General features: G+C 37.7%; 1 protein-coding gene across 1 annotated transcript in view; it reads right to left on the bottom strand.

Moving 5' to 3' along the window:
- The window catches only part of NBAS (NBAS subunit of NRZ tethering complex), a 162,191-nt gene extending 142,173 nt beyond the window's left edge, over positions 1–20,018 (bottom strand). The window contains exons 1-11 of the mRNA XM_048936226.1: positions 19,806–20,018; positions 16,387–16,441; positions 15,717–15,753; positions 14,181–14,258; positions 13,085–13,132; positions 11,893–11,936; positions 10,604–10,737; positions 9,461–9,594; positions 9,252–9,350; positions 3,069–3,207; positions 2,009–2,074 (exon numbers count right to left, since the gene is read on the bottom strand). Coding sequence (XP_048792183.1) covers positions 2,009–2,074; positions 3,069–3,207; positions 9,252–9,350; positions 9,461–9,594; positions 10,604–10,737; positions 11,893–11,936; positions 13,085–13,132; positions 14,181–14,258; positions 15,717–15,753; positions 16,387–16,441; positions 19,806–19,940 — 969 coding nt within the window. The 5' untranslated portion in view covers positions 19,941–20,018. The remainder of the gene's footprint in view (positions 1–2,008; positions 2,075–3,068; positions 3,208–9,251; positions 9,351–9,460; positions 9,595–10,603; positions 10,738–11,892; positions 11,937–13,084; positions 13,133–14,180; positions 14,259–15,716; positions 15,754–16,386; positions 16,442–19,805) is intronic.
- Positions 20,019–20,037: the final 19 nt, after the last annotated feature.

Genomic DNA, 20,037 nt, shown 5'->3' with positions numbered 1-20,037 from the left:
TTCCACTTAGTCATCAGTAACAATCCCATTGCTGCTTGAATTTAGATGTTGGGTGGCTGCTAAAACTTTCATATTTAACACCCAGGCATTGATATCTACAGAGATTAATCTATCCTTTCACAAAGCAGGCAATGCTGGCTCAGTAAACAGCTTGTCAGCTTGATGGAACTGCAGAACGAGATACTGAGATGCTCAATAGATTGTCACTTCACGTTTTAAAACTGTCATTTAAGTTACAAACACTAAGAATCAAATCTCAAATACAGGTGGTCCTCTAGCTGCTGTGCCTGTCACATCTTAATACTGTTGCCAATTCCCTACTAAGAATATAAAATGCATCTCCTGCATTTAAGCTATAATTAGAGAAATTTGACTAAAACATTCAGTAATAACTATCTCTGCTTTTGTTTCTAAATTCAGTGTGAGCAAATGCAGTGAAAATGAAGTTTAGCACAGCACTAGCCTTGTCTTTTTTGTTTTCAGTTAAGAAAATAAAATCTCTCCCCATTCTACCCTTGAGAGATATTCAGAAAGACCTGTTTTCACCATCCAACCAACCAACCAGTTTTTTCTTTAAACCATTTGCCTTAAAATCTCAAAAATCTACAAAGGTTATTTCTAAAGTCCATATGACACCATACAAGCCATTTTTCTCTCCAGAGAACACAGTGCAGAGAAGAAGATAGATTCTTCTTTGCAAATAAATCACAGGGGGAAAGCTTATTTCTGATTGGAAACGGGAGTGAACCAAACAAAAGCTTCAAATAAACCACAAACAAGGGGCAAGAGAAGGTGATGCAGATACAGAGTAAAAAGCCCTGAAGGTATGCAGAAGAAAGCCAAAACTACTGTGCACAAACCTTTAGAAGCATAGAAAGTACACCCCAGCATTTCAGTGTGATGAGACTTTAACACTTACTCCCTCAAGGGAAGGGGGAATCCAAGACCCATGTGCAGGGTCTGTTTGTTAAGTTCGTTCAAACTGTTCAAAACCAGTTGCAGGGAGCCTACCAACAGGAGGGGAATCGACTCTTTGAAAGGGTTGATAACAGCAGGACAAGGGGAAATGGTTTTAAGTTGAAGGACGGAAGATTTAGGTTGGATGTCAGGGGGAAGTTCTTTACAGAGAGAGTGGTGAGGTGCTGGAACAGGCTGCCCAGAGAGGTTGTGGATGCCCTGTGCCTGGAGGTGTTCAAGGCCAGGCTGGATGTGGCTCTGGGCAGCCTGGTCTAGTATTGAATGTGGAGGATGGTGGCCCTGCATACGACAGAGGGGTTGGAGATTCATGATCCTTGAGGTCCCTTCCAACCCTGGCCATTCTGTGATTCAGTTTTGCTATTTTCACCCTTGTAGTATAAGTTTGACTCATCTTAAACTCTTAGAGCTGTTTAGGAAAACCTTTCCATAGTATCTCCTGCCATAGAGTAAAAAAAGGGTCTGTTTTCCCTATATACATTTACATTAATTATTCATGGTATGCTGTACAAAAATCATAGGCCTGTAAATTAAGTGGATTTTTGTTAATATTCTTATAGGAGTGGAATAATGCAGAAGGTTGGTTTTTGATTTTTTTTTTTCCTCCCCTCAAGCTACATCATTGGGAAAAAAAAAAAAAAAAACACAATGAAATCTCTTCTTTTGGAGCATCTACCTAACATGCTATGTTTATCATATTCATTAATAAGCACTTGGGTGGCTCTTTGCACCTTCCCTTTGAAGGAAAGCTTGTATTTAAAACTGAGCTCTACATCACCGACTTTGTTCCTGCTAGCATGCTGGAAATCCCAGAATTCAAGCTTCAGCAGACAAACTAATAGGATTTTCAAGAAATCCAGAGAAACTACTCCATTTAAAATTAAAAGCTTATTATTTTTTTATAAGCTTCATAGAAACATTAATTCTTTCGTTGTATAAATTAAAAACTCCTTTCAGATCCATCTCTCAGGCAGTCATTAAGAGACAATTATGTTAGTAGAATACATTTCTGGGTAAACCTAGACCTTAATACCTGTTCTGTTCCCCGTCTGCTGTAAAATCTTAAATTCATAATCCTTAATAATCCTCTTCTCTGCGCCTGTAGGAACAGAAACATACCAAGAAATGAATCTCATACATTGTTTTATGCACCAAAAAGTAAGTCAAATCTAAAGTATTAAAACATGTTTACAGAATTCTTTAAACTTTCTTGTGCTGTCTATTTTAAAATAAAGCAAGAATAATTTTGCCTATTTCACTGTGTATATATCATACTGCAGAAAAGCACTAGCCATTCACAATGAAATGATTAATTAATTCCATACTAATATTTATACAAGAATAAATATAGGAATTCATCCTGGTATAATGTAAATTCATTTCACTTTATTTATTTATAGAATAGTTCTGCCATAAAAGACCTACAAAGGCCATCAAGTCCAAATGGCTGACCACTTCAGGGCTAACCAAAAGTTAGAGCATGCCACAGAGGGCATTATCCAAACGCCTCTTAAACAGTGACAGAGATGGGGCATCAAACACCTCCCTAGGAAACCTACTCTGGTGTTCAGCCAATCTCACAGTAAAGAAATTTTTTCTAATATTCAGTCTGAACCTACTGTAGTATAGCTTTGTGCCACTGCCTCGCAAACTTGCAAATGATAGCTGTTACCAAATCAAACATTTATTTCTACTAGAAATAAATGAAGTCAGGAATCAGACAAACTGAAACATTTACCTCAGACTGCCTTTTGTTATGAAGTAATTAAAAAAAAAGTTAAAAATAAAGTTATTTTTTAATTTTTTTTTTAAATTAACAGTGAACATTTGTTGTGTTTTGTGTTTTTGTTGTTTTGTTGTTGGCTTTTGAGTTTTTTGAAAACCACAGAAAAGATATCATCAAAAACTTGAAGTTCAAAGTATTTTTTTCTGCAGGGAAAAAAAAAGTTATATATACTAGAGAGAAAGAGAAATTATTAGAAATTCACACCAAAACTTTAAAATAGCAGACAGATGCATAGTGAACATTAGATAACTTTGTTAATTACAATAATAATTCCCTCCAAAAAATTAAAAAGAGAAAATATACTTACTGTTTTAATATCATCTTCATAACTAGTAACCTGTTTATAATGAGGAGATCCTGATAGAACTCTCCAAGCAGATATCCCACAAGCAGTTGCTTTAGATACTCCATCTTCATCTGTTTCACAGCCTCCTACAAGCAGAAGTCTACAAAATATACAAAAGCATATTATTGGTTTCATATACTGCCACATAAATGTTGTGCCATTGTTTTCATTTGTTTTTTAACTTTAAGTCATAACTACAGCAGTTTGCTTGTGGTAATAAGAAACTTTCAGCATATTATAACAGTCCCAGAAAGATTTAAACATCATGATGTTCATTCGCAGACAAGTTTTTTAATTAATTCCTGTTATTTGTATTATTCATCTCCATCTATTACCAGTCTTATTTTTCCCAAATGAGGCACAACTCCCACAATTTAAAATAAAATATATGGTTATAAATTGCAGTTCCCTGCTACGCTGAAAGACTAACATTAATAACAACTTAAGCTTACAAAATATTCCAGTCATTCAGTTTAAGTATGAACAAATGGAAATGTAATAAGTGATACAAAAGCTATTTCTCCTTTAGTTAAAGAATCATCAGAAAGAGGTAGAAAACGAGTTTGAAATGAAGTCACACTGTTACATAAGTCACTCTAAAAGTAATGCCTCCTACTTATTTCCACAAAAGCCACAACAAAGAGCACTATAATACTGATGGAGGAAACTCTCAGCTACAAACCCTGCTTTTCAACAGTCACCACTATTTTCGTCAGTGATGAGCAAGAGCTTGCATGCCACACTCATAAGAATTTGAACCAGCGAAGGTGACCTGCTGTCATCACTCCCAAAGTGCACCACCCATCACCTCTCACTGTGCAACCTCCATAAACATTCAGCAAGAGTTGATGCATGTCCACAGGCACAATATTTTCCACATTTCATTTCCAATGAATTCCACATGGAGGAATTCAGTGACACATCTTTGGTTCATATTCACTTCCGTGTCGAATTGTCAGCCCGCCCCTCTGTTGCCAACTCTCACACAGCAACAAAACATTAATGGAATACTGGTGGGAAGCTTCAACCCCTACTGCCATACCAACAACATCTGCCTCTGATGCCATGGGCTAATGTAATAAAAAAAGAGGTATTACTTTCAGAGCATCTCGTGTAAATGTATTTCCTCCAGTTAATGTAGAATATTTAAAATTCTTCAACTTCAGTGCACAGAGAGTGCTATAAAGGTCCATTGAAAACATTTCCAGATGTTAGATCTAAAGCACATCAAAGTATCTTCCCTTTAAGCCCTTTGACTTTATTAACAAGCAGTTTTAGATTTAACTGACAGTTACTTTGACAAAGAAATTAAGAACAGAGGTTTACATCTGTTTGGAAGCATCAATTTATTGAACAAGCCGTCAAAAAGCAAAGTATCTGCAAAAGAAAAAAAAAAGGCATTGATTGAAAAAGCCAGAAATTGAGCTTAGAGAATGCTCCTCTATCCAAGTGTGAGTTACTCTAGAAATATTCTACCACCTAGTGGCTGAAGCTCATATAGCAATCGCCCACTGTTTCGATCAATTTCAAAATAAATTAAGAAATAAAAAGTGATGCTGCATCTCACTAACAAAAAACTCTGCTACAGCCCTGCTAAATAACAGACAGTAATTTGATATCATTGTACAAAAACATCTAATTTTAGCTGCCCAGACAACTGAATAGTATCTGGCACAAAAGTGAAGAAGCTCTCTGTGTATTTCATGACAAGACACCCAGTTTAAATAAATCTCGTTATAACTTACTCTTCAGGGCACTAGAATGAGTATTGATTTAATGGACATGTACAGTAATGAGTATCTCTGGTAGACTAAAACTGATTACTGAAGTGCCCATTGAAAAGAGAACAATTCACAGACTAAATGTCATACACTTAATCCGTTCATCTCTCCTGCACGTCTTTGTTTCCCCTCTTCCCTGCATTTCCTTTCTATGACTTTCCCACATTTCCCACACTTTTACCACTGCAGGCTGACATGCTGCCTCTCATCAAGGAGGGGAAGGACTGCCCCCAACTCATACAAAAACATGGCCTAGACATGACATGGTTTTTCTGAAGAACTTCAGTTAAAAACAAGGAATTTATAAAAAAAAAAAAAAACCCTCAAGAAAAAAACCCTTCAACTGAAACATGGTACCACCTGAAATTCCTAAATTCCTCCTAACAGCTCTAGTAAGTTTTAGGACAAAATATTCAATTGTCCTACAACAGGGTAATGTCCATTTTATCTGGCCAAGAATAAACACACTGGCATACTCACATCTGAGCACACAGCCTAGTATCAGTGAACACAAAGTTGTGTTTTACAACTCTGAAAAATGTTGGGAAAAATCAATATTACATAGATCACTACATATGAAGTGATTCCTTAAAAGTTTCCTACTCTCCTCACCCCCCTTCTTTCTTATGAAATCATGGAAGAAAGTTTCACATGCATCTGCATCTCTTTCATGAGATCACCACAGCTGAGCTGTCAGTTCTTAATAACCAAAAGACAGCAGGCATAATTCTCTGGAAAATTAATTTATCTGTAGTCTTGTCCATCCACAGGCATCTACATTCTTCCATAACAACCAGCTTTCACTGCAACACGCCACTCAGTTAAGAACTTCAGTAAAAGCAGGAACTAAAATTCAATCACAATTGACTGCACAGTGCCAGAAGTGACTCAGAAACAAACAGTAGCAGAAAGACCAAGAGAAGAATTGTCAATAATAGTGACAGCACTGGCTCCAAAACTGCCTGGATTCGCTCTCAAAAACTCCATCAAGCTAAATCTTTCCAAAGAAATTTTGGAAAAACTGTCACATACAGTGCAACATATTTATAATTCAAAAGTATCTTTTAGGATAAACGAAACTTAGTGACAGCTGGAATTAAGATGTCATATCAGTTTAGACACACACAAAACACACAACCTCGAGACAAAACGCCTTCTCCCAGGACTGCAGAGAAATTCATCATCACAGCAGGTACTTAAAATTTTAAAAAGCTTTTCAGAGAGCAAAACGCAGCGGCGGGGGCAGAAACTATTAAGATGAATAACACAACTGGCATCGAAAGAAAATGAAAAGTACTCCTGAGAGGCTCAAAGATCTGGCCTTGTTTACCAATTATTTTTTCAAGACTAGACAGGAGATGACTCCAAAATAACAAGACTTGACAGGTAGGCTGGAAATCGCAATGGGAAAGGGGATGGTTTTTCTGGGTTGTTGATTTTTGGTTTTTTGGTGTTTTTTGGGGGGAAAGGGGTATTTTTTAAGTTAGTCCCAGTCTGAAGAAAATACTATGCCAACAATTCCCTCACCCCCAAAAGTACGAAGCACTACTTTTTCCACAGCAAATACTTGATTTCCTATACAAGCTAGAGGCTGAGGCCACTCCTGATGAGCCACAAAGCAATGTTAATTTAATAACTGACACTTACTCGGTAATGCCCTCAAAGGAAATATGTTATGATAGAACTGGGTAAGGGGTTCATACACCAGATGACTGTGCTACGATCAGAGTGAACTCAATAAGGTGGAAAGATGGGCCAGTAGAAGTCTCAGGAAATTCAGAAAAGGAAAGCACAAAGACTGCACCATGGGAGGAACAGCCATACATGCCTATGATAACTGGACAGAACAGAACAGACTGTTCTGTTGGAAGACAGCTTTCCAAAAGAGTATGTGGGGAGTCCTGACGGACAAGATGACTACAAATCACCAATGTGCCCTTGCAGCAAAGGAGGCCTAATCCATCTTAGACCGCATGAGGAAAAAATCACTGTCAGTATACTGGGAGAAATGATCCTTCCCATCTGGCTAGCACATGTTAGATACAATCTGGATTGCTGGATCCAACTCTTAACATCTCCAGTAGAGCAGACATAGACGTGATACTGGAGCAAGCCCAGCAAAGGACCCTTCAGTCTCAAAAAGCTGTCTGCCCTTATATATCTCAACTGCACTCTGTTTTATAAAGTTAGGCTAAAGATAACTAGCATACTATTGGTCTCAAGGACAGCAAGTTCAATTAAGGCAATCAAGCAAAACTTGAGACTTCTCCACAACTCTTCACTCATCAATTTTGGTACAAAAAAAAAAAAAAAAAAAAAAAAGCAAAAGTTTCAACTGAATCTAAAACCTTAATCTTCCATAGCTATCACACATTTTAGGCTCTAACATCAGAAATCTTCTGTAGAAATTGCAGATAACCCTGTAGTAGGTACTCAACTCAAAATTAAGATACACAAAATAAGCAAGGTGATTGAACTCCCGTTAGCAACTACAGAGATGTCACACTGAAGCAGATACATACATTTTACCAACTGAAGAGCACCGTAAATTTCATCATAAATGAAGACTAGTCTATACGAGAATGCAAACAATCAAGCATTTAAAAGTATCCTACATTTTTTCCAACAGCAGTAAAACTCAAGACGCTTCTTCTCAAGAACTACTGTTTTAAGTTTTCCTACAGAATCCGATATAATTCCCACTGAAACATCCTCTATATGTTAGGAACCATTAAGCTTGATCTGAACAAGAAAAGAATGAATTGGTTCTGTTGTCTGGTCAGAGTGCTAAGAGAACTCCATAACCTATACATCAAACTCTCGAGTTAGTATACTGAGTATCAACTGTGTGGAATTACTAGATAACAGGTGGAAAGAGGTAACTACATTCAAAATTAATCTTTTAAAGTAATAAGCTGGAAGAACATTAGTTCTTGTCAATAACCAGTTTTTCCTAAAGGTAGGTTAGACAGTTCATTTAACACAAAATAATGCGTTTCTAAATCAGTGAGGTTTCTCCTAGTATTCCATAGCCAAGACTAATTTCAGTTTAAAACAATGCAGAGATGTAACCCTGCACCGGTGAATTCAATCCTAATAGTTCTAGATACTTTCCTTGTACTATAAAAGTTCTTATAATCAAAAACATAAGTTGCCAAAATTATCTTGATACATAACAAAGAGATATAAAAATGGTAGTGATATTTTCAACCACAGTAATTGCCTAACCAGGCTCTATTCCAACTACTTCTGGTTCAAAAGCAGAGGTAGACTGAATGGCAGCCTAAGATGTGGTATCAGTGCCCAATATGTTACTAACAGAGAAAAAGCATCACAAAACCACTCCAAATACCAAAGTCAGAAAGGGAAAAAAGGCTATCCAAGTGCAAAATCAAATTCTGAGAGAAAAGAACAAAAACTTATACTCTAGCTCTTAACCACATGAAATTCAGAAACATCTTTTGAAGCTATTTCTGACACTCTAAAAATGCTGCTAGTACAAGGGAGATATAAAGGGCACAGCTTGATTTTTCTCTCCTTAAATCCAAGTGCTATATTTGATAAATGAAATCAATTGTTCTTGAAGAATGAAAATACACAGATGAAGAGACTCAGGTTACCAAGGAAAATACCTCAGTCATGTTTCCCCTGCTGTTTTCTCTACACCTAAACTGCAGTTTCACTAAAAAAGCCATACTGCAAGACTTTCAGAGAGAGTCCTCTAGGACATGTGTTAAGAATGTAGCTGCCAAAAACTGGAAATAATTGAAGTTAAGGCCTGAACAGCTCATGACTTCATAGTTTCACATTTACCTACTGGTATTATAATTAACTGCAAATTAACAGAAAAGGCTCACTTGAAAGAATCTGATTCTGAGGTCAGGCCTTGTTTTTTTTGGTGTTGGTTTTGTTTTTGTTTTTTATTGGTTGGCTGGGGAATGAAAAAGAAGCAATCCTCACTGGTTAAGAAAAAAAAAAAACGCTTTAAAAAAGCATGCAAAAGAAAACCTCTCTTTAAATCACATTCCTATTTAGACCTTAATCTTAGTGAATATTCTTTAGTACTAAAGGCATGATAACCTAAACATGTCTATAAAGGATTCTTCTGGATTTCCCAGCGTGCTAGATGCCACTTGTTCTAATGCCTCTAATTCCACCATCATTCAAGAAAGCGTATTTCCCTTAGTATTTGTACACACACACACACAACGAACAAGTTGTCACTGCCAATTCATTAAGCACCAATATTTAAATAGACACCCCTTCTCTCCTTTTTAAATACATGCACCACACTTCATTCTTTATTTTGCCACTTTTGTTTATCGATTTTCTGTTATTGGAAGGTAACAAAGACAACACTTACCTATGACCAGGATGGTAAATGACAGTATTTATTCCATGGGTATAATGGCTACTAAAGCTGAAACTATGACTTTCTTGGAAGCTCTGATTTGTTCCAACACTGAATATAGGGAAGGAAAATATATATATATAAAAAATGCAGATTTATGTTCTTTACAGAGTAAAAGAACTGTTTTAAAGTTATCAAAGTAAGACAAAACTTATGCTTACCTTACAAGGTAACTTCTCAATTCTCCACGATAATTAATGACAAGTAGTTCAGCCGACCATTGAGCACTTGCTTTGTATTCTAGAAAGATCAGTCCAGCAATAGCATAACTCAGATCTCCTGGAAAACTTGCTGTCTTTACCCAAAAATGTAGACAGATGCAGAGTAAGAAGGGTAGAGAGAGGAAGGGAAGAAAAACAAAAAAAACACACACGTTGGTTATTTTGAGGGAAAAAAATGTATTACTTCTATGAAAATGTATCCACAAAGCTAAAGTTTCATAATTTACATTAGTAACGAACTAAGCTTTCTTTAATCTTGATTTTAAAATATGTTACGAATAATGTCCAGAAAGATAATACGCTAAGGAATACTCCCCTCTTGTATACATAAAACGCAAAATATATTCTGCCAGGCAAGCCAATTGCAATTATATGCACTCATCTGAAAGCAGAAAAAAAAAAAAAAGTATCATGCTGCTCTAGTAGCAATATTTTCTTGATTTTAACTCAATCTGCCTATAAACTGCCAATCTCCAATCTACTATTACAAAACTTAATCATTTGCACACATGTTAAGTACAAATCATAGAATCATAGAATCACCAAGGTTGGAAAAGACCTTCCAGATCATCCAGTCCAACCGTTCACCTATTCCCAGTAGCTCCCACTAAACCATGTCCCTCAACACAACATCCAGCCTTTCCTTGAACACCCCCAGGCTCAGTGACTCCACCACCTCCCTGGGCAGTCCATTCCAGTGCCTGACGACCCTTTCTGAAAAGTAATACTTCCTGATGTCCAGCCTGAATCTCCCCTGCCATAGCTTGAAGCCATTCCCTCTGGTCCTATCACTAATGACACGAGAGAAGAGGCCGACCCCCAGCTCACTACAACCTCCCTTCAGGAAGTTATATAAATCTATACTAAATCTATATACTAAATCTATACTTCCAAAATCCACTGAAACTACCACAATTCTGGCCAAAAGAAATGAACGATCTCACTAAGTAACACAGCACAAAGAACACACTTTGCACATTCTACATGACTTAATGTTAGTTAACTATAGTACAGCCATCATATGATAAACATTACGTAATGTATCTATACACGGTGATCATATTTTAATGGAAGACTACTTACCGGTGAAATGACCAAAAGCTCACTACCCATTAGGTCAAACACTCTTACTGTTCCAGTGCTCTCAGCATAAGCAAGTAATGTACAGTCGTGACTCCATGCAACTCGCCTCCACTGAGGGTTAGGATCTTTTGGCACTACAGAAAAAAGGAAAAACATTCTTAAAATTTGAAATAGTTTCTTGTCAGCACTGTCATCTACACACAGCTGATCTTCACTAGCCAATGGCCACAGTGTGAATCACAACAAAAATGTCCACAGTGGACAGGCCACTGCCTGCCATTACTAACTGTCTTTACCTTGTTCATGTATTCCCCCTTGCATAAACCAAGTCTTACAAAGATTTTATTGTTGTCAGTTTTCTTCCCTCCCTACAAGCAACAAAAGACGTAAGAGAAACAGATTTAAAAAAATGTTTAATTATGTCTACAATTACCAAAAAATTTATACTAGTAGCAGATCTTGTTACCACAATACTGCAACAGTTTTATTAGCTGTATATACTACTTCCTAAAAGCAAGTACTCAGCCTGGTCAACCAGCAAGAAGGTGGCAATTTACTGTAAACAGCCTATTCCACTCTATCAGGACTCAAAGATCTGTAAGGACTCCTTCCAACCAAAACCACTCCCCATTCCTTGCAGGAAAGTTGGACTAGATGACCTTTAAAGGTCTCTTCCAACTCTAAGGGTTCTATGATTCTACGATCCATCAAGCCTATTGAACCCTACTGCAGTTTTTCAGGTGGCAGAGAAATTCATATTTGATTAAAATAAGTAAAAAGAGCAATTTAAGTGAACGTTAAAAAGTTGTAAAGAGTGACTTCTATGGTTTGGAATTTCTAGCCTAAAGACAGTCATCTCCTGACAGATCATCACTCATCTACCTTCTTTGGAAAGTATTATCTGCTATGTCGGGAGATAGAGATCAGAAAGAAAAAGGGAACTAAAATCACTTAAGTAAATTAAAAAAAAAAAAGCCCCATCTATATCAAAAAATGGCAGGACACCCATCAGCATTACAAACTTATCTTGTAGGAGGAAAACAAAAACAAACAAGCAAGCCTCCAAAATCCGTTAATTTAACTACCATTTCATTTCAGGTACTGTATGCTTACTATAATGAAGAGAACCAATGCAGAGAGAAACAGAGCTAATAAAAAAAGTGAAAATATTAAGAGATTCCATTGAATGTTGTTAAGAAGTTAGTAAAGCAACATTACCACTTAGCAATACACAAATAAACAACAATGATGACATGAAGTAATGGTGCAGAAGTTGCTGTATTCTATACCTTGGCATATTCCAACTGTGGATCCAAAATCATCTTTTGCAGACCTGCAGAATACATCTTATGATTGATATTATATATAAAATTAAAAAAAGAAGAAAAAAAACCCTATACTTATTCCATTTTCTAGAGTATACAAAAAGCTATAAAAATACCACAGGTGTACAATTCAAAGGCCTGCATATACTTAACTACTTGTTCAAAAGACAGATAGTAGTCTTCAACCCTTAGGCAGCTAGTCTCAGTTACAATACTGCTTTAGAAACCCCACTTCCGGACTATAAAAAAATAATATTCCCATTTAGCAGTAATGCTGTTCAAAATAAATGCTGAGGTTCTGAAATGCTGCAGAAAGTTTTTTTCTTTAACTAGTCAGTATTCTCTAGGTGACAATTATTTTTTTTTTTAAAAAAGCAAGAATACAGTTACAATAACACAGTTGAAACACAAGATTTATTCTATAGTTTATAAGTTGACATTTATGGTGTTCGCTCCACTTCTGATTGAACAATTTTCATATAGTTGCTTCTTTTACATATAAATTGAAGGTCTGACCTTCTAGCAAATGGATTTTTGTGAAGCAAGTAAACACACTCAATCAAGATCTGTACTACAGCTAAATGTGTTCTTGAACTGGCAAAAGAAAGCGTGTTTTTAGGGAACGGAAAGAAAAAGGAAAGCATGATTCTTTACAGCAATTCATATTATTTGTAATGTAAGGTAAAGCCAGCTATTCTACAGAGAAGTAGAACAATATCTCCTTGTCACACTTCTTATGAGAGAAGTTTCGTTCTCACATAATGACTTGAAAGGGGAATTGAAAGGCAAAGACTAGGAGACCACACATTGGGCTTAGTAGTCTGAAACACCTTAACAGTTTTCTTACATATCTTAAAAACATAGAAAAAAAAACACCCTACAAAAGTTTTTATCTGTAACTTTTGTAATTGCTGATGAGGGGCAGGGAGCATGAACTGTTTGTTTTTAAAATCACAAATGGCCAAGACTAAGAAACAGATGGCTTTTGCTTTCTAAGCAATAACATATTTTAAGAGTATCCCGAAAATTAGTTTCGGAACATAGACAGCATTCTAAAGGAACAAAAAGGTATTTAAAACTCTGGTTAGCAAATCAGTAGAAACACTGTCTCAGAACTCCACAACTGTGGTTATGAAACAACACAATCTAAACTTACCTGATTTCTACACGCTGGTCTTGCACAACCGCCAACAGTTTACCATTGCTGAAGAGGAAGATAAGGGCATGAAAATTCGTCAAAACCCAGTTCTCGCAAAATGTTGATGAGAGCTTTAGCTGCTGTTCTGCACAGTTAGATACAAATTTCCCAAACTTTTAAACAAAGAAGTATCTTAATAAAATTCCCTTCATGTCTCTGAAGTATTTCTGTCACAGTGTTCAATAGTAGCACTAAGAACATAGAAATAATGCCTATAATCATGCTGCAAGGAAGGTCAAAATCAGATGTTTCTTATCATTTATAGCAGCAATGCCCAAAACTATGCACTGCTTTATCTGGCATACATGATACATCATACATGAGTAAGTCAGGTTATCTCCTTAGGAACAGGCCTTTGTACCTAACATACATCACTGCAACTGGCATGCTACACATCAAAAGGATCTCCACTTCCCTTAAAAAGTCACCATCACCATCTGTTCTGTATTGTTTACAGAACTCTTGCTCAATCACTGATAGTAATTAGTGATACCAAATAAGTTAAAATATTCCATTCTACTTCCATGTCGTTGAACAATGATTTCTGTCCATGTTGATGCCTTTTTTTTTTTTTAAGCCAATGATTTCTCTGCTGTTTCTAAAATTGCTTTGGAATCGCTGTACCTTTGAACTCTCACTTCATCCCTGGACATACAATAACAGATGGATCTTGACAGTATGCACTCCCTATCCTCTTAATGTTAAAATAAGCAATTTCTATTACATAAACTGCAAGTTTTAAGTCCCTAACTGATGAAACTCAAGCTGTAATCCTTCTTCTGGGAGCATATTCACACTGCAAGCTACTTAGTTCAAAAGCTAAAAGAATATTCAGACGAGTCAGAGATGCATTAAAAGCCCCTGGACAGCAGACTGACCTTTCTTTTCCCAAAGCTGCCTGCAAAAGCCTCCAGCATTTCTCTCAACCGGAGAGAGTAGCATTTCTTTAATTAGTTATTAACTCAGTGCTGTTGCCATGTGGGCAGGGTGGAAAGCATCAGTACATTCACTACCACCCAAAACAGAAAAGCATATAGGTACACAACCTGGTTACCTTGAAAGCACTAAGTGCCAGTTGATCTGCTTATTAACTAGACGAACCAGTCCAGATGGTAAAGAAAACTTAGCAGGGCTGAAAAAAAAAGAAAAAAAAAGCATTAGCCTTATCCAGAACATACACCTAGCAGTACTTGAGATACACAAGCCAGGTGATGTACTTTTAAAGCAACCATCAACCATCTGGGACACTTTAGCAGATAGGTATGAATAACCAACATACACTGCCAGTGACAAAGGTTAACAACATCATCAGCTGGATTAACAGAATCAAAGTCACATCTTCAGAATGATCAGTAGTAAGCTATGAGAACACCAATAAGCTCATGGGCAACCAAGATGGTCAAGGGACTGAAGTACTTGCTCCATAAGGAAAGGCTGAAGGAATTGTACTTGTTTAGCCCAGAGAGGAAAAGGCTTCAGAAAGGACTTACCAAAGCCTTCTGATACCTACAAGGTTGCTAAGGAAACTCATTGAGATGCATGGCAGAAGTGCAAGAAACATTGATCAGTAAAAACAGAGGAGGTCTGAAGCTGATATAAAGTTAAAAAACAAACAAAAAATAATTTGCCATGAAGTAAAGCGCTGGAACAGACCGGGCAGACAGAAAGAGTCTTAAGAAACCTGATGCGAGTTTAATGTTCACCTGCCTTTTTCAATTCTTCCTTTCCAATCATATTTATTCCATGTAAGAAAATGGCAACTAGAACCAATTTCAAAGACTAGAAAACAGATTTTCAATACGACTACTGGTGTAAAGAAAATCCTTGTGACTACACTTGTGTGACAGCATGGAGCCCATTAACACAAACAAAAAAGACAAAATAAACTAGAACACCAGAAATAGGGAAAGTTGCATTGCCTGCTAACTTAAAACTACAGTACTGTTTCACAGGGATCAAAAATAAATATCCCTTTCTATACTCCCAGAAACAGCAGGATGCCCCTAAAAAGAGAGAACCGGTATCTTCAAACATGCAAAGGGCGTCAAGAAAGTGGTATAACCATAGAGCTGCAATTCTCCAGGGATGCTGTATTTATGCCAAAACATATATCTTTTAACCGGAATCATTTAAGTGCTTTTTAATCAGAAGATAGATTTGTAAAACATGTGAGCATTGCTCACACAGTTAGAAGTCATTTTGAATTTAAAAAAGAAAAAAGGAATTTGAGTTATAACTTCAATAGACATAGAACGTATCACACCATCATAATCGTCATCGAGGCTTAAACAACAACAACTCCACTTGCAGTATCTCAGTTGGGAGTGGGAAGGATAAATACTTTTTTTTTTTTTTATAAAGATGATGACCCAACTGCAAGTTTATTTAGACTTCTGAAAAATAAGTCAAACTAGCATATACTTCATTTTCTAGACAGATTTCAGATGAAAAAGTTGTTTTCAACTTCAGTTTACGAAGACAATATTCTAACCAGTGTTCAGTTTTACTATCATTAAAAGTAATTTTCCATCAAAATCAAGAAGACATTAAATCGCCTAAAAATGAGACTAAATATTATGTTCAAACGTACCTGTACCAAATATATCGAAGCAAAAGCAATGCAGGCCCTACAAAAAAAGAAAGGAATGGAAGGAATTACATCTCTGGGTGTTTTAAGATATTCTCTAGCTTACTGTACATAGAATTTCACACATTACCACAAAAGAAAAAGTCTCTGGTGAAAAATGTCTCTATTCTTGGTTAATGAATATTTAAGTAAAAGCAAACCTCAAAGAAAAAAAAAAAAAAAAAAAAAACAACCAGAACAAAATATATTTTTGTTAATTCTAAGAGAAATGCCTGAAGATGAAAGTGCAACTTAATTACCACATAAATCAAGAGCTAAATTGGCAATGATGACAACATAAATTTTCCTTTTAATTCCATAAATAGCAAAATGCCAAAGCAAGAGCTGATTAAGGGAAAAAACATTTTTTGCAAAATATAACAGAACTGCTAAGCTTCATAGATGCATGTTTTTCTAGTTTGACCCACTAAGCTAATAGAGGCAAGAAAGTTCACAAAAAGAATACACAAATAATACACAGCAATACTGCTAAACAAAAAACATATTTCTGAAAACAAATCTTTCACTCTATTTTCATTATACCACCCACTCCAAGGAGCAGAAATTGCAAATTTTACAAGCAATTCACATATCATTCTCATGATTCATACACATAAAAGCAAATCATATTTACCTGTAATTGCTCTAGTGATGATAAATGATGCACCATGTTTTCTGTTGCCTCTCGGCTGCAATTATAAGAATAACAGTCAAACTCTGATATACTTTGTCACTTAAATATTGCATTCAAGCATTCCTTCTGTGATTGAACATAAGCTGCCTACTAGCCTACAAGTTCCTTATGTATCTCATTTACTAGCAACTTCATATAGCAATTTAGCTGCATAAGCTAAAACAGACTATAGAATCAAGTATTTTCACTGTCACACTGTAATAAACCAAATTTACTACAAATTACCTATTGATTTAGCTGTGGTCTTTGGGTAGTAACAAAAGAAACTGATTTCTGACTACATTCTCCTGTAAGGTATTACATTACAAAATATTCTTTCTATGCCATATGAATGCTATATTGAACTGTAATCCCCAGAAAAAGCAATTGGTGTTCAGCAACCTGCCTTAAAATGTAACTGCTAAACTACATAAAAACCGCTTATTCAAGTTTCAGAAATGCATTTTAAAAAGTAGCATCTGAAGTAAAACTTTAAGCATCAATTTGTACTAGGCAATGCAGCCATTTAGTTCATCACACGACTCAATAGTCTCACGTAGCCCTTCCAGCACTTTTGCTCCACTTTTGTAGATGGGAGGACCAAACTTCTTTCATTTGCATAGCACTCTCCAAACAGAAAAAAATCAAACATGAAACAACATAGGATGCATATTCCTAGCTATAAAAAGAGGTACAGTTATTTGCTAACAAGGAAGTAGGAAAAACAGATAAAGACAATCACTAAGGAATGCATCACATGCAAACTTGCAAAATAAAAAACATCATGCCTGCATTTTTCTACATAAAATATTAGAGCATCACAAATTGAGTACTATAGTAGGTAATGAATGAATAAATTACTTCTTCCCTTCAGTATACAGCACATACTTGTTAGCTCAGATACTCTGCCTTCTTATTCCAAGTTACAGCAGCAAAACATTGGAGGACACAAACAAAAAGTCAGGAGTATTTGCAAGTTTAAAAACATATTTGGACTCAAAAATTTAAACTATTAAAATAAAGATTAGTAGTTTTCTGCACACAGCCTGCAATCTAGAAACAGTCTTTGAAATAATCAAGCTGTTTTCTCACAGTACATTAGAAGTCAACACAGCTGCACTAAAAGATAACCTTCCAGATTCAGCCTGATTGAACAGGAAGTAACAAGGTATTACAGTAAAGATGTGGACTATAACTACTTCTTAAAGCTATCTTAGTACTCTGGGGAGAGTGGCAATTGTTCCCAGCTTGTTGAAGTTTTTGGACAAAGAAAAAGCATTTTCAAAAAACTTTTCCACATATTGCTTATATATACTGTACTATATGCTACTGTAGTCTTTAGACTATATTCCCCAGAACTTTTTTCTTTTTTTTTTTTAAATATTCATAGTTTTCACTTCTGAAATATGTCATACACTGCATATGAATACAGGAATTCACTGCACTGAATACAGGTAGCTTTGATTTTTCTACCAGTCTCTTCTCTGGTACAGTCAGTTCACAGAATGGCTTAGGTTGCAAGGAACCTTACAGACCATCCAGTTCCAACTTTCTGCTATAAGCAGAGCTGCCATTCACCAGATCAGGCTACTCAGTGTTCCATCCAACCTGGCCTCAAGTGTCTCCAGGGATGTGGCATACACAGCTTCTCTGGGCAGACTGTTTGCATCTTCTATGTCCAAATCATACAACAATAGAGATGAAGAACGCTACCTTAGTACATTTATATTAAGCTCATGTGGCAAGGTTTTGGTAGCAGGGAGCTGCAGTTATGGCCTCTATGAGCAGATCCCAGCACTGCCCCATGTCACATCAGAGCCAGCTCCAGCTGCTCCAAGAGGGACCTACTGCTGAGCAGAGCCAAGCTATGAGTAATGATGGTTGTGATCTTGGTCAGCAGATATAAGTGGAAAAACTACTGCACAACGGCAGCTGAAAGAGAATATATCCCTTCACTAGTTCAGGAAAAGAGCCTGAGAAGGAGCAGAATACGTCCAAACAAAGCATTATGAACTGACCACACTGTTGCTCAGGGCCTGGGGAAGATACAGAAGAGCTGAGATTGAAACCGAGCCAGAGAAGAGGGAAGAGTTAAGATGGTTTTTTTAGTAATTGCCCTACTCTGTTATTATTTTTCAATTAAACTAATCTTACCCAAACCTAGATTGTTTGGCTTATACAGGTAACTGGCGATTTCACTGTCCTTATCTCAACCTATTGTACTTTCTACTCCATGTCTTGCTAAGGAGGGGGAATGAGAGAGCAGTGTGGCAGACACCTGGCAGCCATCCCTGGTCAACCACCACCACACTTCAGGGAAAACAAGAAAAGGATGAAAGACTGCCTCAGTAATTGCACTGATCCATTGAGAAGGACAGGATCACAGAATCACAGAATGGCCAGGGTCAGAAGAGACCTCAAGGATCATGAATCTCCAACCCCCCTGCCACAGGCAGGGCCACGAACCTCCACATTTAGTACTAGAGCAGGCTACCCAGGGTCCCATCCAATCTGGCCTTGGATACTTCCAGGGACAGGGTATCCACAACCTCTCTGGGCAGCCTGTTCCAGCACCTCACCACTCTCTCTGTAAAGAACTTCCCCAACATCCAATCGAAATCTTCCTTCCCTCAACTTAAAACCATTTCTCCTTGTCCTGCAGTTATCTACCTTTTCAAAGAGTTGGTTCCTCTCCTGTTTGTAGGCTCCCTTTAGGTATTGAAAGGCTGCAGTGAGGTCACCCATCAACCTTCTTTTTTCCAGACAGAATGTAAATAAAAAGTTACAACACAAAATATCATTTTCCCATTTTTCAGGCTCGGCCATCTACTTGCAGGCCTCGTAGGCTCAAAGTGACATAATTCTCCCTTTTGTCTCGTTGCTGAAATTTCGGATGCAAACACCCCAACCTGCAGGTCTGGAGGGCAAGCTGGGCTGCCTCGAAGTTGTTAAGGTCTCGTTCACAATGGCACAGGTCACACTACTTTCAGCACAGCTGCTGCTGGAAATGAGGCCTGAAGTTTATCACGCCTTTCTTCACGCCTGCTCACTATTAAAATCTGGTACGTGTTGTTCACGTAAAAACAGCGAAAAGAGCTTCAAGGAGCCCCAGGTAGCGTATGACAGCACAGAAACGAAAGGACGCGAAAGACACAGCACCGGGACAGAGGCAGGAATGCCCCAAGGGCACGTACTGTTCTCACCCTTGCTGCTGCCCTTTCCCCCCTCCCACAACCGAAGCACGCTGCCAGCAGCACCCCGTGCCGCGCTGTCCACCCGCAGCGCAGCGGTACGCCTCCCGCCTCCCTCCGAGCCGCCGACGTGGCCGCTCCGCTCCGTTCCCCTCCCCCGCGCCGCAGCCCCACCACACCGCCACTCGCCTGCAACTCGGTTTCCGGAGGCCACTCGGCGTTGACCAGCAGATCGTACAAAATGTTCTCCTCCCCATCCTCCTCTTCGTTGACAGCCGCCATCCCCTCCGCCCTCGGCTCCCCTTCCCCGCCGGCAGCGGCCATGCTAGCCCGGACCCTCCCACAACCGCAGCGACGACGGTGCCCGGCGGAGGCCAAGACAGCGGCGCGGACGGCTTCGCGCGGCAGGCGGCCCTTAACC

The sequence above is a fragment of the Lagopus muta genome, chromosome 2 (genome assembly GCF_023343835.1).
Source record: "Lagopus muta isolate bLagMut1 chromosome 2, bLagMut1 primary, whole genome shotgun sequence".
Classification (NCBI taxonomy): domain Eukaryota; kingdom Metazoa; phylum Chordata; class Aves; order Galliformes; family Phasianidae; genus Lagopus; species Lagopus muta.
Note: the sequence above shows the minus strand (reverse complement) of the source record. Positions and strands in the feature narration are given on the sequence as shown.